General features: G+C 39.5%; 1 protein-coding gene across 4 annotated transcripts in view; it reads left to right on the forward strand.

The window, feature by feature from the left end:
* The window catches only part of LOC137293483 (girdin-like), a 94,399-nt gene that overhangs the window by 59,468 nt on the left and 9,198 nt on the right, over positions 1-25,733 (forward strand). For 2 of the 4 annotated variants that reach the window (XM_067824047.1, XM_067824048.1), the window contains exons 8-23: positions 6,499-6,580; positions 8,791-8,862; positions 13,236-13,322; positions 14,273-14,419; positions 14,767-14,902; positions 15,329-16,716; positions 17,346-17,473; positions 18,149-18,238; positions 18,771-18,890; positions 19,012-19,108; positions 19,518-20,288; positions 20,657-20,802; positions 21,104-21,193; positions 21,334-21,388; positions 21,636-21,750; positions 23,604-23,741. In XM_067824047.1, coding sequence (XP_067680148.1) covers positions 6,499-6,580; positions 8,791-8,862; positions 13,236-13,322; positions 14,273-14,419; positions 14,767-14,902; positions 15,329-16,716; positions 17,346-17,473; positions 18,149-18,238; positions 18,771-18,890; positions 19,012-19,108; positions 19,518-20,288; positions 20,657-20,802; positions 21,104-21,193; positions 21,334-21,388; positions 21,636-21,750; positions 23,604-23,741 — 3,662 coding nt within the window. Of the gene's footprint in view, positions 1-6,498; positions 6,581-8,283; positions 8,324-8,790; positions 8,863-13,235; positions 13,323-14,272; positions 14,420-14,766; positions 14,903-15,328; positions 16,717-17,345; positions 17,474-18,148; positions 18,239-18,770; positions 18,891-19,011; positions 19,109-19,517; positions 20,289-20,656; positions 20,803-21,103; positions 21,194-21,333; positions 21,389-21,635; positions 21,751-23,603; positions 23,742-25,733 lie in introns of those variants that run through there. The other 2 variants (XM_067824051.1, XM_067824049.1) reach the window with 2 other exon arrangements.

Here is a 25,733-nt window from a genome sequence, read left to right on the forward strand (position 1 = left end):
GAAATTTTGTGGTTTTGGTAGCATATCATTCGCATGGTAGAAAGTTCAACCTACCCATAAAACAATCTAAAACATGCAATTCAAATACAGCAGGCTTGCTCTTGACAATGTAAATTTGACTCAAGACATTCCAGATGTGAAGTTTGCTAAGCCTTGTTTGTGTGGTGTATGTCTGTCAGTTAATGATATATCTATTAACACAGACATAAAGTCTCTTTTACACAGAAGATACAACATAAAAGGAGAATAGGCACCAGTTGAGGATAGTTCTTTTAGTAGAGAAATATTCAGTATGGCCTTGACCTGTTGCGATCCCAGGTAAAACAAACAGGTCCCCATTAACTTATTTTGGTTGTAAGATGTCACTCTCTCATACCTATGTTCTTTTTGGTCGGCAAGATGTGATAGTCAGTCTGTCTCGTAGTAATAGGCTAGCTCCATGGCTCTACTGAATACTGAACCATGGATGTATAGAAATTTTAACCTCCAAAAAGCCAAGTCTGGATAAGCGGACAGTAGAAATGCCAGTCTGTTATTTATCATTATTTTTAAAGTTGCCATTTAGACTATTAATTAATACCTAAGAAACTTGTGCAAGTCCCTGAACCACATTATTTTCCCCATTACCAAGCCCTCCCTGCAATGGTAAAGTCCGGAATGAAGCAAGTTTAGATGTCCTCAGGTTCTGAATTTATCATCTGACAAAGTCTCCTTTACAATTTCAGTGGGTATATTTGTTACCATCAAAGTTGTATTGTATTCAGAAACTAGGCGTCAATCTATAACATCATATACAATCTCTTAAGCAGACTGCAATACATTTTTTATGTTTCAGATTTCAAAGTCTACTCATTTAAATAAACATATCATGAAATTGAAAAACTCACCTGATATAAAAAAAAATTATCTCCATTTGCATTTTTATCCCTTGTTTGTAATTTTTATATGGTTCCACGTACAGACAACAGAACCCTGTAGTTTTTAAAGTTATCTATATGTTTATAAAAAGCAGTCTCTAAATCACTTTGCTAGTCTTTCATAGCCCAGAGGGGCGGTGGGGTAGCCTAATGGTTAAAGCGTTCGCTCGTCACGCCGAAGACCCGGGTTCGATTCCCCATATGGGTACAATGTGTGAAGCCCATTTTCTGGTGTCCCCCGCCGTGATATTGCTGGAATATTGCTAAAAAGCGGCGTAAAACTAAACTCACTCACTCACTCACTCATAGCCCAGACTACTTTCACTACAGGATAAGTGTGTTTGTTTACAAACAAGAGAAAACTCAGTCATGTGCACTTAAAAAAATGCAGTGATGGTTAGTGATCACTTGGTTAGAGTGTGGATTTAGATTGTTGTTGTAACTTGGTTGACTCACATCATCATACGCTATTGTGTGGAGACCCGTGAAGATCTCGGTTAGAACTGATCTACAGTAACCCATGCTGTCGTAAGAGGCAGCTAACTGGATCAGGTTGTCATACTTAATGACATAACCCAAAATGCGGAGATGGATGCTCTTGCTGTCGATCACTGTAATATCTTGTCCAAGCTCTCAATTTTTTTAGAGATCGTCGCCATATAGCTGGAATACTGCTAAGTGCAGTGTAAACCTTAACTCACTCACTGAATTTCTTGGATGAATGCTTATGATGTCCACCACTGAATTGTTTGTAACATTACAGCCTGTTGTAACTGTGTAGTTAGATATAGGATATTTATATAGAGCACATATCCACACACTAGTGCATGCTCAAGGCGCTGGTATTTTTCCCTCGATCACCGGATGTCAATCTCAACAGCACATCATATTTCAATCTCAACTCCCAGGAGAGTATACAATTCTTTCTGCCACTAGGCGCACCGAGTTTATTGTGGCTCTCTCATCCTAACGAGGTACCCAATTGACAACTGGATGGACTGGGACACATAGTCACAGCACTTTGTCCAAGTTTCGTTGCTGTACCCGCAACTAGGTGTATGCACGTGTTCATGTGGCCACCATCTGGTCATATACCAACGGATTCGTGGGTTCTTTAAGTGCACAGGGTTGTGTACTGTACACTAGGGTTTGTGACAACACTGAAAGAGTCTTCACACAAAGCTGACTCCAAGGTTTATACACCCGGTCACAGGTGGGCTCGATCCCGAAACCGAAACCTCGCTGGATCACTAGCCTGGCGCTTTAGCCAGCTCGCCCACCATGTACCATAGGTTGCGAAATGTTGTAGCGCTACAAACGCTTTGTGGATCAGGACCCAGGCATTTATAGCCGCCATGAAGTGTGGCGTTACACAACAAACATACAGTATACCCTTGTACCTACTGAGTGGAGCAGTTGACCCTGACATATTGCCTAACGTTATGAACTGCCTGTCTTTTCTTGTTACCATGTCCATCAGCTATCTTCACAGATGATTGACCTTCTTGCCTGTCAGAGGACATCTTGCTATGATTGTCTGTCATGTTTGACCATTTGTCTGGATTGACAGCCTGTGGTGACTTTGTCTTTGTACTTAACCTTGAGGGAAATAGTATGTTGGTAGTGTTCATATAGCTCACATTTCTGTCAACATTGTGGAATTTGGGGATTAAGATTGCCTGCTGACTGGTTAATTAGTTTAGAATTAATTGTGTGACACTGTTTTAGGACATTTGCTTACATGAGGATCTTCTGATCATTTCTAAATATGAAAACTATCTGCAGGATGTTTTCAACATAGACAGTTTTCTGGAAAATGAACCAGCCAACCTTTTATAATGTTTGTGTGAATAATTATTCAACAAGTACATACTAGGTGCAATGGCTGGTCAGAATTGGTATTGGGTTGCCAATGTTTCTACTCAACATGTACAAAAAAGGTATGATTACACCAGTAGACACAGGCTGACATTTCGTCCCAGAAAGACACATCCTCCATATCAATATTGCTGACTTTGCCAAATTCACAATTCATAAAATTAAATTTCATGGATCAGTTTTATGAACCTTTACAAAAGGGGATCATTTGTATTTCTGATTTTGACTTTTTATCCCATTGTTTTCATTGTTGTCATATGCTACTGTTTTAGTATCATAGAACAAATATGGCCGACATGGTGAAAAACAAATGAATAATTGATGATGATGATGATGATGATGATGATGATGATGATGATGTGTCAAATAATAATTTGTTTGGTATTTTGCACGTACCATTTTTTAAGTGTAAGTGTCCTCATTCACCTCAACTGAAGCAAATCAGTAACAAAGCGTGGCCCATAGCTTACCTTCCAACGCTTGATTACAGTTTGTAAGTCACATTAAGAATGACAAGAATGCATTGATCATGAACTGCTGTACAGCCCCAATCTAGAGACAGGCCTGTACTGAATATCATTCTGTGTCTTGATGCAAACTATAGCAACATGGCCATTGACTGGCTTCACAAGAGAAGTGTTTGTGCAGCTCTGTGCCAGTTATGTAATGTTTGATGTATACTCAATAGATGTATCTCTGCTATCTATGAGATCAACGATCAGTTTTTTTTTGTCTTCATTGAGAATTTTGATGTCAGAAAGTAAAATGTCACTTTAGTTTTAACTTGGAATGCTTGGCATGCTCAGGTATGCTTGACCAAGTGTCCAGTCCAGAATGAGCACACTCCCCTACACCCACTACAAACATTGACACAAGCCCCTTTCTGACATACGAATACAGCTTGCAGCCCAGGGACCCCCTTCCTGAACCCCTTACACAAAGCAAACACAGACATGAGCCCCTGTAATTGATTCAACATTCTTGACCAAGGGCCAGGCGTTATCAGGTGCCGACAGGCAGATGTCTTGATTTGTTGGTGTAGTATGCAACAGTTTACTAGTGCTTGAGTGAAGGATTTATCATCAAATCTGTGCATTAGCCATGACTAACAGACATCTAGTTGCTGAAATGAACATATCTTGAAACTTTTTAAAAAATAACAAAAAAATATTGAAAATGAGCCGAAAGATTTTCTTCATTTCTGGTCTTGAATTGCCCTTATATCTAGTCGACTTGACAAGTATTATGGACTTTCATGGGTGGTATTAGATATATTTGCATCTTGGCTTGTATGGCAGTTTAGTCATTAAACTGTAGGCTGAATATCTACAGTGTCTCTGTGTGGACTAGTAAGTTTATCTTCTATAATCCACATCACTTCAAATTGGATGAAAATGATGCTAGGAGCCGTGTTAGGGTTAGCCAAAGGTTTTGGCACAGACTGTATGTGGATTCGTTGAAACACTTCACTTCAGAGGATGTAGGATAGTTACAGAGGATTTCCTGGTGTAATATGTTGGTCAGGATTATGATGTGACGTTCCTGGGCTCCTAATCCCACGAATGAACAATCATTTCAAAGTCACTTTCTTTTCGTGTATGTTAAAGGAGAAAAAATTGTGTTGCCCAAACACAAGCAATTGATACAGAGAAGGCACAGAACATAAGTAATATCATAGAAATGAGCCCTGGGGATTTTTTTTAGAAACATTTGAGACGCAGTTTTGGAAATTACGCCCACAGAGCAGGTGCTAGTGTGTAATATTTGTTTAGATGTTTTTGAATTTAGAATGGAATGGTTAGTTTCAGATTCAGTGTCTCAAGATCCAAAATGAATGAGAAAGAAAAATTTAATCTCCTCAGAACCTTCTTGATTTCTTGGTTTGTTTTGTGTAAATATTTCTACAGCAATTGAATCTTCTTTATTCTGTTTTGCTAGGTTGTTTATGATGTTGTAAGGACTATTTGTCCTGAGACTGCCCCGAGCATCTGTTTGGGGCTGATGCTGTTGCTCTTGTTGTGGCACATACAAATGGTAGTGTGAGGTGAGACCCCAGACTGCACTGGGACGTTTGTTTCAAAGGAGGTGACACCCTTCTCAGCTGACCATCCTGAAAGGCCTCAATTAGCTGCCTCCCAGGTGGTCAAGTAGCACAGGTCTTTGTCCATCTGGTCAGCCTGAGTCTGACTATTCTGCTCCGCCACCATGCAGCAGGGAGAGGGTGTAGGTGGACATCTGTGCTTTAACTGACGAGGGAGATTCAAACACTGTAGCTATGGCAGCAAAATCTGGGGATGGGAGGACAGGCTGCTTTGGATTTATTTGAAAACTAACTTTGTACCAAGACAGGAATCAAGAAGTCACTGTTGATATGATATGATGAAGTCCCATTCATGGATGGTTTTTATGTATGCGAGTTGGATGCAGTTATATAATGTAGCTCATTGGATCCTGAGAGTATTTCACAGGTAAATGGGTTTGTTTTGGGTTTTGTTTTGCTGTTGCTGCCAGTATCTGGAATCCGTTGATATGAGTGACACTCCTTGCTTATAGATATACATATGGATATGGCCATTACATATGTAAATAGATCAAATATATACTGAGTAGAGTGCTTTGTGATCAAAAGTAATTTGTTCATCATTTGATTCTCAGCTTCAAAACAAATTATTGTTACTTCAAATAAATAATATTGAATGGTTACTGATGCTGGACTTCAGTATTTACTGGTTGAAATTTGTTTGGGGAAAATGATTTTCTGTGTGATGCTGTGATTGTGTTCTCCTAGTAGGAATGTCAGTGATTTATGACCGCGCATGTGGTTTTAGGAATCAGAAAGTGGAAAGTAGTCTTCATGTCTGAAGTACCAAGATTCACTGTGCACTGTGTTTCATAGAACCAAGTCCAGGAGCCCCTGATCATTGTCTTGTTACATCATGCTATGTTTGTTATACTGGTCAGGTCAGCATCTGCAACATTTGTCTCTTTGGACTTATCCCATATTAAACTAATGTAGTGTATTTGTAATACTGTTCAAAGCAGTGAGTGAGTGTAGTTGTACGCCACACTTGGTAATATTCCAGCTCTATGACAGCAGTCTGTAAATAATTGAGTCTGGACCGGACAGCCCAGTGATCAACATTATGAGCATCAAGCTACGCAATTGGGAACAGATGACATGAATCAACCGTGTCAGCGAGCCTGACCACAGGATCCCTTTAGTCACCTCTTACGACAAGCATAGTCGCTTTTATGGCAAGCATGGGTTGCTGAAGGCCTATTCTACCCCGGGCCTTCAGGGGTCTGTTCAAAGCAGTGTTTAAGATACTCCACACTGTCTGATTCTCTCACTGTCTGTCCATATGTCTTTATGGTGTGTCCTCCAAAGTGACCAGAATTAGCGGAATGTTGCTGAAAGTGACAGAGAACCAAAATAAGTCACTCACTCACTCATGACTTGCTCTTACGATGACCTCATCAATTCCTTCATGGATTCTTTGTTGGAATAGATAAATCAGGAAATCAAGTTCCTGCTAGGTTTCAGATAAACCATGGATTATTGCTGACAGTATCCACCACTTGATTGTTTCAGCCACACATTCATATAACCAGGATATTGCTGAGAGTAGAGTTAAACAGCTGACAAACAGCATATGTGCAGGTTCGTCTGATACGTTTGTCTGACCATGTGCATCTGTTCCAGAGAAGAGAAGCAAGAACAGTTGTCTGATGTCAAGGATGAGCTGGAGGACACGAAAGGATCAATGGCCAAACTCAGGAACGAGGTGAGACCCTTTTTAGCTTGTTATTATCAGAAAAAGGTCATATAAAAACTGATTGGTCACTCGATTCCTCCATAGTTTTCTTGTTAAACAATAAACATAACTTCAAAACGTTCTTTACCCTGTATCCCAGAACATAGACAAATATGTTTTTGAATCATTTGAAAAACATATGTCAGTACACTGTGGCCTGTTACGGCCCTGTTGATTAAACAATAGCTTAGTCTCTGAATATATATAGTTTTGATTGTAACAAACAAATCCATTTTAATTGAAAAAGAGCTCCAGGGAGACCAGAACTTGAGGAAATTTGGGCTTGCCTCATTTAAGGCTTTAGCACAGCAGAGAAGGCTTGGCAGAAGGCAAAATAACATGGTTCAGGAACTGTGAGACAGACTAATTAAAGAGTTTTTGTGGATTGATCTGATTAATTTTCTTGGATTGGCAGTCTAGATGTTGCAGAGATGAAGAATGAGGACTATTTTAATGGATATAAAACTTCTTAGTGGTGTTCTGATTAATTGAAATAATGACCAATTGATCGCATTGACCAAACGACCAAAGCAATCGACCACATTTTCTCATCATGAAACACAAACGATTTGGGAACGTCAGATTTCGTGTTGAAACATTTGATGACATATCTTTGAAATTTCCAGGGCCAGAAAACGTGTCTATTCCTTAGAAAACTCTCTTCGTTAACTGAAAAGCTGTGACTGAATATTTCTAGAAGACTCCAAGAAGTGTATGTTTATGATGCACTTGTCATTACTTCAAAGTAACAAGTTGTGTCATGTTATACAAATTGGCAATAACTACCTGGACCTGAAAAATGACGCTTCCCAATTTTTTTCGATGGTTGTTTGTTGTTTATAATAAAGCAGTCACCACTTGAGATTTCAACCATTTCCCAAAACTGTTCTTTTAATGTGTAAAGGTGATGTTTCAACATAGATTCTACTGTTGTTGTCAAGCAAGTGAGACATAATATTGGGTAATATGAGTGAGTGAGTGAATTTTGGTTTTACGCCGCTTTTAGCAATATTCCAGCAATATCACGGCGGGGGACACCAGAAAATGGGCTTCACACATTGTACCCATGTGGGGAATCGAACATGGGTCTTCAGCGTGACAGTTGGGTAATATGTATTCATATGCATGAAATGGACATAAGTTGTCCTTCTACTGTATAAACAAATCATTTTGGCCTCATCCATCATATATTGCCCAAACAAGTCTTGTATGTGTGTCACCCAAAATTTCATCTTAGGCAACACTTGCTTGACAACGACATTTTAATCTTTGCATCACCAATACAGAATAAAGAAGTTGTATAACCATAAAAGTAGTCCTCATTTGTCATCTGATGAAGTGTTAAAAAATATTAACCTGAGCTTACAAGTGGTTGGCATTAAACAAAAAATATGTGGATGAAAGCGGTGTAAAACCATGAACTGAGGTTATTCTATTCTTGATACAAAAAAGTTACACTATGATGTGACAAACCCTTCTTGTCCAACTTTTGATAGCATGTCAGCCACTCTCATCTAATTACATGCACTATAGAATTACTCCAGCCCATTGGATCACGTCTTACAGGGTTGTGAGGACAATAACCTGATATTTAGGTTTAAATGTTTCCTTGTTTAGCTGGTTCCCTCGACTTAAGTTTAGAGTTTGAACAGGTTAGAAACCATATGAAAAGATGAGATTTAAACCATGCCTCAGGATAAACATAGGACTGAGGTATTATGAGAGATCACTATCTGGGTTTCATATAGCCCATGTGGTGAGGTTGAAACATACATGCCATTCTATGCTAGAAAAAAACTTGCATAGTGGGTAACATTCCTTTCCGTGGCTATTTTAGTCTTACTTGACTGACTGCTAGTGTTACGAGTAAAACCCACTTTTTGAGATTCCTTAAGCCAGCCCTAGTATGTACATTGCGAGATGATAGGATCCGCCTCATCTCTGACAAATAAGTGTGTTTTGAGTGAGGCAGTGTTCCGCCCGAGTGACCTCACCGCAGTATGTGCGGGCTACAAGCGTGTCGACTTGAGGCTGGTTAAGGAGAGCTATGAGTTTGTTTATCTGATGGATAATAGTGGAATGGAATCATTCAGATTTAGGGTGGGAAGTCCATTGATGATGATTTCAGCGTGACAGGATGTGTTTTGTGTTAGAGTGTTATTTTGTTGTGGTTATTTCAGAACCTTGATCTGACCCAAGACGCGCGGGCAACTCGGGCTTTGAGAGACGAGCTGGATATCATCAAGGAGAAGGTCAGTATGAAGTTAATGGACACAGTCCAGTTTCTGATCATGTTGTCCCTCTGTCCATCAGCTGAGTGATGACTGGCAGCTGATGATGGACTGTCGTTATCAGAAATGATGTGTTATGGTTTGATCATGACCAGGTGTCCACTTGGTAGCAGATTACTGGAGAGCAACTTGTAAACACAGTCACATGGTGTTGACAGAAGACGAAGCTGAAGTTGTCTGATTCTTTCACTAAAACACAGGTTGACCAGTGGATGCAGTCTTGATACTTTCACTAAAACACAGGTTAACCAAAGGACTCATGCCTTCGGTAAGGACTGATGTGATACAGTTTCTAGGCTTCAATAGTTTCAAAATACATTCGTGTAAAGGAGTGTGTCGGATTAATGTTGCTGGCTTTCTGTCCTTGATCAATATCAGACCTCCTAGAAAAGATTTTGAAAAGTGTGCAATTATCAGAGTATTTTGCTGAACTTGATATTTGTTGCATTTTCGATTTTCAATTTGTTTTTCATTCATTCACGATGTCACAGTCCCAACAGATACATTTTGGGTTTGTAAAATCAGTCATATTGGAGAGTTTGGAATTTGACAAAGTTTATCAGTTGTCATGGATGTCTGGTGTGACTGCCCTGTGTTATCGACAGTGTTATCTCTTAGTTAATACAACAGTTGCCCACATCAAGGTAGACTGGCCCTCTTTCCAGCATGTATATCTGAAGGGACGTGTTTGGCCTGTAAACAGAAGTCTACAGTTTCTGTCTGCCATTAAATGTAACTCTGTCTGAAACGGAGGTGGTAGGTCTGCAAACAGAAATCTAGAATTTCTGTCTGCAATGAAGTGTAATTGTGACCACTCTCATGAAGATATCACCTAGTACCATCTCCCTCTATTCTGGTAGCAGGGAGTTATAGCATCAAGTTTTACCTTATGTCAAATTGATCTCCATGAACAGCCAGTGGATGCTTCCACGTAACAAGTTTAGTAGGGTGACAGTGATAATATGAAATTATCATTTCATCTGTCCCTATTTCATTATATCATTTTAAAAAAAATCCTTCATTTAAGTAATGTGTCGTGGTGGCTTCCTCTCCAAGCCAATTTAAAGAATGATATTCCTGTCATATGAGAAATGGGAAGCACTATGATAATTTGTTATAATGTCACTACTGGATACATGTGCAGGTAGTTGTATTTCTGAAGGAGCCCATCCCACCATCAGCTTTACATGGTATGGATCAAGTCTGTAAATCCCATGCCTTTCCCAACTCCAGACGTCTTTCCTTTTCTACTTGTGATCCAATATTACGGGTACCGATCCCTCATGAAGATCCTGGTTTCAAGTGGTCAGCAACATTGGCATGCTTATCATATGAGGCAATGGATAACCCATGTAATTGCCCAAATTCAGTTATTTAAGACCATCCTAACGCAGCTGGAATATCATTGAGAGTTGATTCAGATCCAAACTACTGGTAATAATTATATGATATACTGTTAAAATTTCCAGGGTATTCCCAGGGTACAAAGTTTCTCATAAGAGTGAATATGGTTTTAGGCCGCTTTTAGCAATATTCCAGCAATATCACAGTGGGGGGACAGCGGGAATGGACTTCACACATATGGGGAATGGAACCTTTGTCATAAGAACTTGACATGAATGTCCAACTGGCAAGTGCAGTATGTGACCATGTGGTCATGCTGTTGACCAGTGGTTTGATACAGACTGTTGATATCATGAAGTTGTAGTATTTGAAGTGTTCAGCTTATGGGTATTGGTGGTGATCAGATGTTGACGATCAGGAGGAACTTGTTTGTAAGTTGAGACAGGAATTAATATGTCAGTTGGGAAGGAGGAAAAGGTCTAAAGAATCACGAGACCTGTTTCTACATCCTTCTTAAAGTCAGTCGTAGTTTGATCACTGTTGTGATATGATGCAATCTTAGCAGACTGTTTCAGATATAATTAAGATTATATAGCCAAACCAATTTCATTTCTTGTTTTACGGATTTGATGCCATATGTTTTCAAGAAAAAGAGAATTAAAATAAAAAATAATTTTCCCTACTCAAAAAATAAAATCCTTTTTTATTATTATTATTATTAAAAAAAAATTTTTTATTTAAACCTTCTGCCTTTAGGTTGTCTGAGGGCAGAATTCTGTAAAACAAGAAATATATTTGGTGTTGCTTGAAGATTGATTTTCTTGTTCAAGTTGACATTTCATTTGATCAATATTATTATTATGGACAATGCATTGGCTGTAGTGTATGTAGGAAAAGGCTTGTAACATGTCTTGCAACCTATAACAGTGACTACAGACTGTAGTGAGTTTCATGCGAGAAAAGGCTTATGTTAAGATATGCTTTGAGACAATATTGGTTCTAAAGTTAAGTGTGGCATGTTTCAGTACAGCCTAGTAAATGGAGATATACGAAGGTGCTAACGCTACCACGATTCATCCAGACCTCTGTTCAACTCAATTTTTGATACTGGACCCTCAGTTCAATCCTTCATACAAGTAAATCGTCCGATTTCATTTAATTCACTTAGTCAGCTATTTTAGCATGAAATCCCTCTTCAACTTGTTGATGTCTACTAACATCAGTTCTCATGGGATAATTAGTCTGGCATCAACTAGTCATGTTTCGCCGTATGTCAGCACTCGAAACTGCTCGAGTTGGAGTCAAATTTTGATAATAATTTATATAAGTATTCAAATATGGATAAGTGATAATGGTTATCAAAAATCAAAACTAAGGTGTCAGATTTTATTTTTGATTAATTAAGCCAGAGCATTGTAGCCCTAGAAGACATACCATGTTAGCTCTGTGTATTGGTAAAGGTTTGTAGACCTTGTCTCTGAACAGGCTGTAAGTGGAATTATGTGAAGGCACACCATGTTAGGTCTGTGTGTTGGAAAGGCTTTGTAGAGCTTGTCACTGTACAAGTTGTAAGTAATGATGTGTCATGATTCACCACAGTGGCTATCTGAGCTGCTTGAAGGAGAAAGCTTTGTAGCATGTCTCACTAATTACCAGCTGTAGAAAGTGGAGATGTGTCAAGATACGCCATGCAGGGCACAAGTGGAGACATGGCATTAAGATGTTAAACAGAGCAGGGTTTTGCTTGTGTGGAGTGAGGTATTAGTCATAGACAGAGACATGTTACTTCGGCCTACTATAATGTGTAGATGCTTTTTCAACTCTTGTAATGATTTGTCTCAGCATGAGTGTAACAGTGTAAATTTATCCAAATTAACTTCTTGAAGTTTTTTAACTTGACGAATAGGTTTGCCTAAACTGATTCTACAGTTGTCAACACATTGGGTAAAAGTGTTCCTTAGAGAGCATTCATCTGAAAGGGAAACCAAGGTGGTATAACATGACACAGGAATACTTCACATATTTGGGGAGGGCCCTGTTAAAGCTGACATGTTGTGCTGAAATATTAGGGTGCTAATGCATTCGTCCTTTCAGAGGAAGTCATATATACATGAAGGACATGACAAAAGATATGACAAGCATTATTGGAGGCTTAGTGTTAATCATGGAAAACTTATCACCACCAATTAATTATGTGTCACTTGTTACAAGCCCAACGTTAAGAGTTAAAGTCCCGACATGCAGGTACACAATTCACATGGACCTGATGTCTTCGCATTTCATATTTTTGTCATTGATAAAGGAGTAGTGACAGCATCAGCATGTAGACAGCCCCTGTTTGCTGACAGGGATTCACGTGTAAAATACAACTAGCCATGCATGAAATAGAGCAATTTTGGCCAGACTTTCCATTGATTGGCTGTTTTATTGTAAACACACTGAGGTTGATACCACACACTTGTAACTGTTTGTTACCTACTCCAGAATCATCCAGTCTGTGGATTGTGGGCCTTATAGCTTATTAGTCACAACAGGTAACATAAATTGACCAGGTTGTCCCACTCGACGACCAGCACAATGTTGCTTATTACATCAACCACTGTTTTGTGTAGTTGACAGGTTTGGGTGATGAAATATTGCTGAATGCAGTGTAAACTACCTTTATCAACTTACCTATGCTGTGGTAATGCTCTTGACGTAAAACAATACTGTTTATCACCTTAGGACTTTGCATTAGGTAGCCAGATGGTAAACAGGGTTTAGTTAAACATATCAAACATTCAGGTTCTCAACAGGTCCTCTGAGGAACCGAATGGGTCACTTTGTCAGTCTGAGTGATTAGTTGATTGTGACTTTAAGAAAGAAGTATTTATAATTGTGGAGCCTCATACGATTGTTCAAAAATGATGACCAGAAAGGAATCTCTAGACTTTCATGGCAATGCTTCAATGTTGTGTTTTAGTTCTCATGAGCGTTGTTCCCCTCCACAGGCAAGCAAGGTTGACACGTATGAGAAGGAGATCATCAAGTACAAGGAACGACTAAATGAGCTGGAGTTCTACCGGGCTCGCATGGAGGTGAGCTACAGACAATACATACTTGTGTTTGGAATAGGTTAAAATCTCATAATTGGTTGTTCCGTCACAACCCATCAGTCATCAAAAATGATTGGTTAGCGTCATTTATCAACCATTACCGTTATCTTTGTTAATGCACAAAAACATTAATAACGAAAAAATGAGGCTCTTTGGAGTTTTTGCTAATTGTACTAAATGCATTCTCAAATTTCACACATTTAAAAGACGACTAGTATGTTAGGAACATAAATTTCCTGGTATATTTAAATTAAATTCATTCATGCCTTGGAATGAGCTTGTAACGCTTATGAAATGTAAATTTAATGACACAGACAAAACCAACAGCATGAAAAATGTTGGTAATGCAAACAAGTGTTCCAAACATCCATCCTCTTCCATTTGGAAATAAACATGTATAGCACAATGTCTCAGGGACACAATTTAATGAATGTATAGGGTCCCCCATTAAAAGTTTGAAATTACAGGCCTACTGTACATTAGGAAAATAGACTTAGTCAAGCTTGCTGGTAAATGGACATAGATGTTTCTCTGACGTATTACAAAATTTTATTGTGTATTTAGATCTCGCAGTTTAGAAACAAATATATGTTGTTGATGCAAGAAGGCAGTTTTTAATTTAATTATTCAGGATATGTTTCAGTATAAAGAAAAAAGTGTTTTTACCCAAATACTGACGTCAGCGTTTCCATTAAGCATGCCATAACGCTGTGATTGTGCCCATCGACGTCCATAAAGTGGGATTGGGCCTGATAAACTTAAGAATTTACTCCAACATTTAGAGAAACATCAGAGATATAAGTAAATATTGTTCAAAGCAGGAAAAGAACAAATTCACTCTCGCTACTCATTCTCAATTCACATTCAAAGTCACATCCTGAATCTCAGTATACACTCTCACTCACTCAATCAATGTGTGTATCTCCGTGCAGGAGTTGAGGGAGGAGAACAACATCCTAGAAGAGACGAAGACCGTTCTAGAGGACCAGCTGGCAAGCAGCCACAAGAGAGTTGAGACTGTTCGCGAACTTGAGAATGAACTGCTCAAATTCCGTGAGCTCACCCAGGAAATGACTGCTGTAAGTATCAGCCACTTGTTTGTAACTGAGGAACTGGAACTTTGATGGAAACAAGAAGTCATCTTAGTGAAATTTTTTTTCAAGTTACCAAAGGCCATATGTTCAGCAGACTTAAGCTTTAAAGAGTTAAAGTAGATATTGAATGTTGTGTGCTCGGTTTTCTACAAATCATACAAGGTTTAGTGTTATCAGATACATGATTTGTGTTAATCCAACTATGTGGGGTTTCGTTGCTGTTGCTGTCTGATGTAACACAGGGCAAACGGGAGATGTAGATTGTCTTTAGTCAAACACAGGCTGTAGAGTCAGAGGTACTGCAGACTGTATTGTAGACATTGCTTCTGTAGGAGAGAGATGGTGACCGAGAGAAGATCCAACAACTAACTGAAGACATCTTACGGCTGGAAATGGACAAGAAGAACTCAATGAACGAGAGCGCCAACCTGGAACAGGAGCTTCAGGATGCCAGACACAGGCCAGGAGGTGAGGGCTGCTGTAAGAGGGTCTGTTTCATAGACATGCCAGCAACATTAACTCATGAAGGTTGATGTGAGACCTTTGCTGATCCAGGGTAGAACTGATCTTCAGTAACCCATGCTTGTCATAAGAGGCCACTAATGTTACCGGGTGGGCAGGCTCGCTGACTTTGTTGACTCATGTCACTGGTTCCTGTTTGCGCAAATTGATGTTCATGCTGTTGATCACTGGATTGTCTGGTCCAGACCTACTTATTTACAGGCTGCCACCGTATAGCTGGAATACTGCTGAGTGTGGCATAGAAATAAACTCACTGATACGAGGAAACTTAATTCTAATAATGTGGACTAGTCACATGATGACCTTGACAATTGTATTATTTAGTTGGGGCTAGAGGACTAGGGAAATATATTATATTGTTCTCTGTTTCAGTTGTAAGTGGCTCCCTGTCTGACCAGCTGAGCGAGACATCCAATGCTCGGATCCTACGGCTACAGCTGGAGAATCAACAGCTGCATGAGAAGCTCCAGGAAGCAACAGAGAATGCACTGATCCAGAACACAGCCATCAACTTGGAGAATGAGAAGGAGATCCAGAGACTCTCCAAGAAACTGGAGAAGCTCCAGGAAAGCAACTCCTTGGCTTCCCAGGAGTGTCTCGATTTGGAGGAGCAGAAGGACGAGCTGAGTCGAGAGAAGGAGAAGTTGATCGTCACCCTGGAGATGGTGAAAGAGAACAGTGATCGGCAGGTGCGCGAACTGGAAGCTGAGAACGAGCATCTCACACAAACCATTGATGTACTTAGGGAACGTAATGAGAAGTCAAATGATGCTCGGATTAAAGACTTGGAAAGGGAGAATCGAAGACTTCACGAAACTGTGACGACTAAGAACGCAATGCTTTCAAAACTTGAGTTTGAAACAAAACAATTAAACAGATCGTGTCAAAAGTTGAAGGAAAATGTTGATAAAGTGCCAGAACTTGAGGATGAAAATAATAAACTGGAAAAAGAAAATTCTGAAATGCATAAGCGAATTACCACGCTAGAGCTAACCTGTGATAAACTTAGTACTGTGGAACAAGAGCTTTCCGATTTAGATGTGGAGAACAGAAAGTTGTCCAAAACGGTGGAAACTTTGCAGAATTCTCTCAAGAAGAAGGAACAGTTGGAGGAACAGAACATCAACTTGACAGTGGAAAATCAGAAACTGCAGAGAACATTAGACTCTTTACGTGATTCCTCTGAGAAAAATTTGCAGTTAGAAAATGATAAGGATGTGTTAAACAGAGAAATACAACAGCTGAAGAAATCTCTGGAATCTCAGAAACATCATAAAGCGAAACAAGAACAGATGGAATTTGAACTGTTAGATATAGACAATGAAAATCAAAGACTTCAGAAGTCTCTAGATATTACAACAAGGAGGATGGAGCAGTTAGAAAATGATAACACTGATCTAGAAAATGAAAATGAGAAGCTAGCTAAGACATTAGAATCAATGAAAGTATCAATCAAAAGGTTAGAAGAGAAAGAGAAACAAGCTTTGGAGACGGAAACTGAGTTGAGTGAACTTCAAAAAGAGAAGGTTGCTCTAGAAAAAGAAAATAAGAAAATAAAGCAGTCGCTTGATGTACGAGAATCATCTTATGAAGAGGTGACAGCACGGAACGCGGCTCTTGAGCAGCAACACAAGTCTCTGCAGAAGTCTTTGGAGAAGCTGAAGGAGACCTGTGCCCGAGTACGGGATCTAGAGAAGGAGAACAAGGACCTCCTGCAGGAAGTGCATCTGGATAAGAAGACCATCCCTGCTCTCAGAGAGGTATGTAGAACTTTGTTGTGTGGTGGTAGAACGCAATGGCGCACCTGTAGGTGTGTCTGTTAACATGTTGGGGCCACTCTAAAAATCTTGGCTTGTCATAAAGGCCAACCAAATGGATGGGGGGTTGTATCCAAGTTGCATCCAAGACTTGGTCATTGTATCCAAGTTGCATGTGGGATGATGGGGTAACCAAGTGGGTAAATGTTTCGCTTTCATGGCGCTGAAGACCCAGGTGTGATTCCCCACATGGGTATAATGTGTGAAGTCCATTTCCTGTGTCTCCAGCTTTGATGTTTCTGGAATATTGCTAAAAGCAGCATAAGACCAGATTCACTCACTGTCTAACCCACTTGCAAGTTTTGGTGTTCATAATGTCAGTCATTGGGTACTCTGGTATAAGTTTGAAGATTTTGAGACCCATTATATTTAGTATAATCTGAGGGGTGTGTTACAATGTAACTGAAAAATACAGGAAGGCATTCATGGGTATAAGTAAGTTTGTGTATCAAGAGTAAAGTGAGCTTTTTATACTAGAAACAAAACTAATTCTAGTTACAACTGAGAGTAATTTTATAGACAGTTACATTGTATCAGGTTTAGATTTTGACTTGTATGTCTGCGTACTTCAGGACTTGGTGAATGAAAAGATTAAGTCCACCACTCTGTGCAATGAGTTGGAGACCTTGAAACATGAGCTGGAGCGTGTTGGCATCAACAAGGAGAAGCTGGTCATGGCCGAACAGATGCAGGACGATAGGTAAGAAGGAACTTTGTTGACCCAATTTCAAGCAACTCCAACATCACTACGTGCCCAACAGAATCCTTTATGTTTGGTTAATATTGACACATTGATTGTCAGCATACACTGTAACTCAGTACCAGTTTTATGGGTCTACAGGAGTTTCAAATGATTAGGTTTCAAATTGTTTTTTTAATGAGGAAATCAGATCCTATTTTCAGTGTCACTTACACTGATGACTCCAGGCATGTCGATCTTTTTACAAAAATGGAGAGCTTTGCATGTTTGTAAGGAGGCTAGTATGGTTAGGACAGGTCAAAAATTTGTTACCACTCCTGTTTACCCTACCTCACCCTGATACCTGTTATTCTAATTCCTTACATCAAATTTTTGAGAAATCGCAATATATTCTTCAGCTCTGGTGCTAAAATTTTGAAATTTTCAATGTCTTAACCTTATATTTTATTCAAAACAGGTGACTGTAAATTACATCTAAATCTTCAAAGACAGCACAACCTTTTAATCATGAAAGAAGAACATATTACATTGTTTAATGTATTAGTCACATAAAGGGTCCAGGTATTGAGATGGGTACTCAGGATCAACTTATTACCCACCCATACCAGGTATCTGGATTATCTGTCCCAGCCCTTTGGTACTCACAACATGTGTGATGTGTTTGATTGTTGGCAGTCGCTACCAGGCACTGGAGTCCATGATGGAGGATGCCTTTAAGAAGAGCCTGGATTTGAAGGAGCAGAAGATACAGCTGCTGGAGAGTCGGTGAGAACAACTGTCATTTCTAAATCTGCTTGATCCTCCTACAGTACACATTCACTGGACACACCTTGTTTACTACGGGAATGTAAACATAGTAGTCTTAGTGATGTCTTAGTAGGAGATCCTTTCTGGTTTTTTAGTACACATTACATATATGGAACAAGATTATGCTTTCCACAATGTTACCTCTGTCTTATGGCTATCTTACATGTACTTAATGCAGACCAATAACACTCAGTGTGCATTAAGGAGCAAGATCTGTTTAACTATGTTTTGAAAAATTTCAGTAATCATTTGTGACAATAATTGTAGCAGCAGGTTCACTGTATGGATAGGAGTATATTCCTCAAGGCATTTTCTTTCTTCTAATGTTCTGTGTTCTGAGTGTGAGTTCCATGTATTAATTAGTCGAAGACAGTTGTAGCCGTACAGCGACCTATGACTGTGCTGTCATTTGCATCCAGCACCATCGTGGCTCTGAGATTTTCATGTACCAAGAGTATTTGTAGTGAATTAGACATGTTTGGTTTTTCAGGTTGGAGGAGTCAAAGAGCTGGAACCAGAAGCTGAATGAGGACCTGCGTGAGGCACGACGTGAGGCAGAGATGCTGAAACAGAGACATGAAGAGGAGGAGATCTACAGGGAAAGTGACAGGTCAGTATCTTCTCCCTTTGTAGTTACACCTGTGATGTTCATTATACTAATTAAGTCAATGCATTTCAGTTTGGAAGTGTTAATGATTTTTGTCAAGTTAACTCTGTTGCTGTTGGAACAGGAAGAATGAGTCTGTGCGGTCGGAGCATCACCATCACCATCATGCCACACAGGACATCCTGGACCTCAAAGACCACCTGGTGCAGGTGGAGAGGACGGTATGTACTTAAGTAGTATGCTGCTGGATGCACACGGTACACACTTCAATAGCATATACACATGCAGTAGAATGGCTAACGCACATCAAATGTGTTCCCTTCCTCTAAAGGATGGTATGGTTGCATCAGTGCACTAGTGCTGTACACAAAGTCTGCATTCTTGCTCAGACTACAGGTTGGCTGTTCGTAGATCAATACTCATCATGCATATCACTGGATTGTCTGGTCCAGACTCAGATTTACAGACCAAAACCATGGAGCTGGGATGTTGCTGAGAGCAGCATAAAATAAAAACAACATCAAGGTTGGCTGTTAATGTACATGAATGAATGGATGTATCTTTTGTGTTGCATAATGACTGTCCTATGTTTTTAGGAGGCTGTTAAGTATGCTTGTCTTCTGTTTCCAGAATGCCACATTGATGTCAGAGAACAGTAACCTGAAAAGCCAAAACACCAACCTGAACGAGCACATTCAGAAACTAGATGATCAGAATCTCAACCTACAGTCCCGGACGTCCTCACTCCAGGAGCAGTTTGTCACCTTACAGTCACAGAATGCCAAGCTCCAGGTTGAAACCACAACCCTCCAGTCTAAGTGTTCGTCACTGTTCTCACACAACAATGCCCTGCAGAGTCAGATGTCCACCCTGGAGTCAGAACACGAACTGTTGATCCAGAACCATGAGGATCTCCAAACATCACATGAGTCCTTTGTGTCAGACCATGAGGCCCTGCAGCAGCTTCATGAACAACTGACCACAGACTATGAGTCCCTCATATCAGAACATGGGTCCCTGAAGTCCATCCATAAGTCTCTGAAGAATGAGCTGAAGGACCTCCAGGAGCAGCTGGACTCCTTGCTGCAAGGAAAGGATGATGTCAACAAGCTCAGGGAGGTTCTGGAGCGGGAGAGAGAGCAGCTCAAGTCTGAACTCAGGGCTCTAGGCAATCTTCAGATGGACTATGACAAGCTGCGAGATGAGCATGATCGATTGAGAAGTGGTTACGATAAACTGAGTCAAGACTATCACAGGATCCTGACTGATCACAAACAGATGAAGAAGGACAACCACACACTGAACCTGAAGAACACGGAGATGACGGGTGAGGTCGGGGAATACAAGGACACCATAACCACCATGGATGTGGAGATGCAGAAGCTGGAAAACAGGTTTGATGTGAGTATTGCGTCTGAGATAGAATAATGGATAAGGTTTAGGTCTTGTCCAATGGAGGGTCCATGGCTCAGTAGCTATATGGGTATTGTTTCTATAGCGATTCCATCTCCTCGGGTGCGATATTGCTAGAAAACTAAAAACAAGTCCTCAGATAATGACATCTCTGTCATAGATGTATTGTCATTGCCTTAATGTTAAAAGATCAGAAAACACCAAGATTCAGGTACTATTGCAGTGCAAATAATGATGAACCTAAAGGACCCCTGCAGTCTAGTTGATCAGTATTCCGGAATTAGTACCTGGTTAACTTGTAGTTTTTGAGAAATGTGGTCACTAAATCATCCTTCTTTTCGGTCTCTCTCTTGCAGGCATTGTACCAGGTGAACCAGAAGTTAGATGAGGAGAACCGGGCTTTGCTGTACCAGGTGCAGCAGCTTCTCAATCAGAACCAAGACCTCCTCACTCAGGCCCTCAACAGCAAGGACCAACAGCAGGAGGAGCAGAAGTCCTACATGTAAGTAATAGCAGACTCAGGATTATACTGTACCTGGTAGTATACCAAGGGTCCTGTGTCATTGGTGGGGGAGGGGTGCAGCTGCCTCCTCTGTAATCATTTTACAGATTATTTTTTGTACATCACAGTATTGATATAACACTCTTTTAACATCGATGGTGCTCCCATTATTAAGAAAAGTTAAATACAGCCCTGTAGAGACTAAAGGAAGCACAGTACCTGACAGGGATTGGGCGGGGTTGTTAATTTTATGACGAAGCCTACATTGATCTGTACTCCCTCATGTTAACTACTATCACAGAGAGAAGTTGGCTGAACTGCGGCGGCAGAAAGAGCGTCTAGAGGAGAAGATCATGGAACACTACAAGAACAGATGGGACTCTCCCAAGAAGTAAGTAGTCCACTGCATTCGTTATTCCTACACTGCAGTCAGTCTATAAAACCTGTGTACATCACCTCCTAGCTGCTTGACTCCAATTACAGCCTTGCTGCTGACATGTCTTTATCACTATGTGTGTTTGTCTGTTCCAGGAACAAGGGTTTCGGTGCAATGATAGCCAGGAAGGCCAAGGGAATAATATCTCGGGTAAGAAATGTTTTTATTATTTATGAAGCAATGCCATGTTTATCAGGATTTCAGATGCAAACCAAGCCATTGTTTTTTCATGTAAGCCCAATAAATTGTAAAGTTTTATACATAGATAGTATTGAGGGCTGCCCAACTTTCACAGAAAAAATTATGTGTAAGCCCTTTTTTTTATGGCTCTGGATTTCTTCTTGGACAAAGACATTGTCTATAAATATTCTTCAGTGTATTATTTTCTTGTATTCAGAGACAGCGAAGTAAAAGTCGACCAAATCTGGCATCAGAAAGTCCTGAGAACTCCACCATGGGGTCTATGTCACATGCAGAGTCAGGTGACCACATCAACGACAGTCGGAAATCAGGTAGGCTGGTTGTGGGTAACTGCAGGTGGTGCATGTGGTATAAACTATATATACAACTCACATGGACGGGTTGCACGAGATATATATGCCTGGTAATGGTGATAGTTGAAAACAGGTGCCCGATCCACAAAGTGTTCATCAAGTTACAAGCAAACTATATGGTTTATTATTGGAGTGAATATTGTAGTGCTACAAACACTTTGTGAATGGGGCCACAGTTGATGAAAGTGATGTAAACATCAAACTGGTATGAAATATTTCTGACGAAAAAGGACTGGGATCATGAATAGTTTTGGTTTTCTTTTCTTTTTTATATTGTAGACTGAGCTCCAGATTCCTTAAAAGATATCACCAAAATATTCATAATCCAAACCATTTCGGTTCAGTTCATTTCTTACACAGGACAGTGTTCAATAGTTCTGTTACAAGTGTAGAAGTGGCTTTCATCGGATGTTAACTTAGTTGTAGTGGACTAACATCATTCCACATTAGTTGATGTGAGGTTGTTTATTCGGTTGCTCTTCGACAGTTTGGGGCTGGTACATCTGCATGATTGTTCACATTCAGATTAAGAAGTAGTGGGTGCTCTGTTTAAAACAGAAAGCTGTTTTTAACACCTACATGTTGTTCACCTTGTATTGTTTGTACCTTGCATGCTGCATGATAAATTTCCCCTGTCTGTGATCTTAACATCTCTGCAACATCATGGACACATTATCCTCAACATCACCGGACACTTAATTCCTTCTATACTCAGTTCATGAAATGATACTAGGACTGTGACTAATAAGTGGTGTATGCATGAACATTTTTGTATGAAAGTCATCACAAAAATATTGCATTTTACCATAGAAAGCACAATTGCACTGCTTAAGTTGATTTAATGTTATAACACACATGCACTGTAACACTGTAACCAGTACAATGTTTTATTACCAAAGAGATGAAATTTCAAATGACTGGTTGAGAGACTCTAACTCTCCGTATCACTCAGTTCATTAAAAGTTGACCCATCTGTGTACCAGCAGAGCAACAGGCTGATGGGGTAGCCTCATGGTTAATGGGTGCAACGTTTGAAGCCCATTTCTGGTGTCCCCTGCCATGATATTGCTGGAATATTGCTAACAGCTGTGTAAAACCATACTCACTTCAGGGGAAAATTTGGCCCATGGATATCAGACTGCACAAATGGCTAGGCTATGTGGAGTTATGTCCCCTGGTTCAGCAGGTCTGCTCATCTTTTGTTTCAATGCTTACAGTACTTGGTTTGTCAAAACATGGCCATGTGTTTCTGTAAAGGGAGTTGTCTGCAACCAACACTTAAATACCAAGCTGATATAACTAAAATACTTTTGAATGGCAGGATGAGAGCACATCCGCTCCGCTCCGCTCCACTCCACTCCAGTAACACAGCCCTGTTATTCCATGTAACAGTAGTACAACATTGTACAGTTCAACACTTCAATGAACACCCCACAACAATGCAGCATGCTACAACACTGACATTTCCACTGGTGCTAGATCTAGGTGCCTGCCATTTCCACCACTGGGGATCTGAGGAAGCACTTTAACACATAATTAACATTGGCATCATTTTTGTCAAGATTTTTCTTGCATGGTCAGTTTATTTGTACAATGTTTTGTTTTTCAAAAGCTTTTGTTAACAATTAAATTGATACGAAAAGCTCAAGCTTGTCAAACAAGATAATGACAGTTCTTATTTCATCTTTCCAAAAGTAAAAAATTATTTTCTTAATCAATTGCAACTCTTTTTCTGTGTGATGTTTTACGATGAAGTGTTATGTAACAAGTTTGTTGTTTCTGACACGTTGTTTTGTTTGCCACTAACTCAGACAAGCGAATGAGGCGGAGTAGCGAGGGTAGTGCGCTACTGGCCACGCCCAAACTGGCAAAGCAAAATAAAAGTCTAGCCAAATCAACCACTGCTCTCAACTTCACGCAATCTCCTAAGGATAGGCCGAAACTCCGAGGTAATCATTTCTGTCTTGTGCAGTCCCTGCATGAGTATCACAGTCTTGGTGTTGTGCTTTTCTTATTATTTATCTATTGTGGTTGTGGAATGAATTATTTCTTATTTGTTTTGTATCAATCCAGAATAGGCATGTCAATAAAAAAAATTCAGTTGGTTGACGTTTCAACTTAAGTTCAGGTCAGAAGTTGCCCCAGCCAACCTATTAAGAAAAGATCTATTAACCATCATTTTCTTCTTCATGTCTTTCAGTTAATGTTCCATCATTTCAACATTTAGTTTGGACATTTCTAACTACTTCATATATTTGTGTTCCTTTTATTCTTTGTACTAATATTTGTAGCAGTTCAGTGGATTCTTGTCAGAAGACTTCTTGAGATAATATGTGGAATACATTTGAGTTGGTGCAGCCACGACTCTATTTGGCCCAGAAGTGCAGTAATTCCCTTTTCAAAGCACAGAGATGAATTTTAAAATATTGGAGACAGCATATTATTGGTTGTGTTGTCTTTGATAAGGGCCATGTGATGGCTCTTAGTGCATTCAGTGTTGGTATATTTCAGGGGATTTTTTAGATTATTTGCTCACAATTTGTGTTTAGTTCTACTTAGTGTGCATGTGAAACACAATGAAGAGATTATATTTCAGTGGTGAATATGTAGAATTGTGTTGTCCATGTTCAGTGTTGTTCCATTGGGCCATGGTTACTACAAGCCATGTGTAGCACCTGCTAGATGTCTCAAGTACGCAGATATGCTGCAAGTTGAGATATTTGTTGTACGTTAGGCTAGAACATGTTGTATTTGACAAACCTGTCCATCACCAGACAACTCCTCATGACAAATTAATTGCCCTAGTTTCTAGGGTTGTCTACTGACAAAGAAATTGTGTTGCAATTATGGTATCTATATTCCAATACTTATTTTGATATATGGAGCTTAAGTGTTTGACAGTGAGTGAGGCTGATTCTACTTTTCTACAAAACAAAGTGCCAAAAATAAATGTTATGTTTGTGATCAGAGAAATTTCAACTTTTGATCTGATTTTGAGGGATAGTGTTTTTCTTACATATATATATGTGTATAAATCTATTGAAAGTTAAGTAAGCTGTTTTGTCAGTTACAGTTGAAAACTTCAGTATTAGTGAAAGTATGTGTCGATTTTAGCTTAAAACATAGAGATAATCACAAAACTTTTGTACTTTTATTACCTAGTATACCAGTTTTGTGAGTAAACATTGTAACACATATGATTTGAATGCATATTGTGATACTCCATTGATAACATGCAGACTTAATTACACATCAAGGTATGAAATCGTGACCGACTCATTCCTAAATAGCACATGTTTGTGTGGTTCCCTGTACGACAGCTATTTATTGTCAGTCAACTGGTATACCAGAATATGCTTGTCAAACAATACATGTTGCAATGTCCTTTGTGTATTCCAGTATACTGAGTGAAGATTAGTTTACAAGTTTTGGATTTATAAGTATCTCTTTATCTGAAATCTACTGAGAATTGTAACAATTGATCAATTGATTTTTCATGGTTTTGGGGCTGGGGGGTTGTCATCTTATCTCTAGTGTTGTGCATTGCTATGAAATGGCAGCATGAGAGTTTGTTGACTAAAATATCAGAATATTTACTTTGGTGGCTGTGAAAAAAGGATTTGAATGTATGGTCAAATTCTGTCAAATACTGTCGCTATCACAGTATAACTGTACAAATATCTATTGGCATCCTGCAGTATGTTAATGTTAACGTTACTGAAACACAGTCTTAACGTACTGTGCAGATAGAATACAGCATTGACTTTACATTAACAAAGGGTCTTACAGTCCCTGAACTGCATTACATTCCATTCTGTCGAGCACTTACCACAGTGCAACATCCATAAGTGAGGCAAGTCTAGATTTCGTAAGTTCAAGTTATGAATTTCCTTTCTCACTGGTCTCCTTGGCAATTCAAATGTTACCCTCAAAATTATACA

This window comes from Haliotis asinina, chromosome 8 (assembly GCF_037392515.1).
Source record: "Haliotis asinina isolate JCU_RB_2024 chromosome 8, JCU_Hal_asi_v2, whole genome shotgun sequence".
Lineage (NCBI taxonomy): Eukaryota > Metazoa > Mollusca > Gastropoda > Lepetellida > Haliotidae > Haliotis > Haliotis asinina.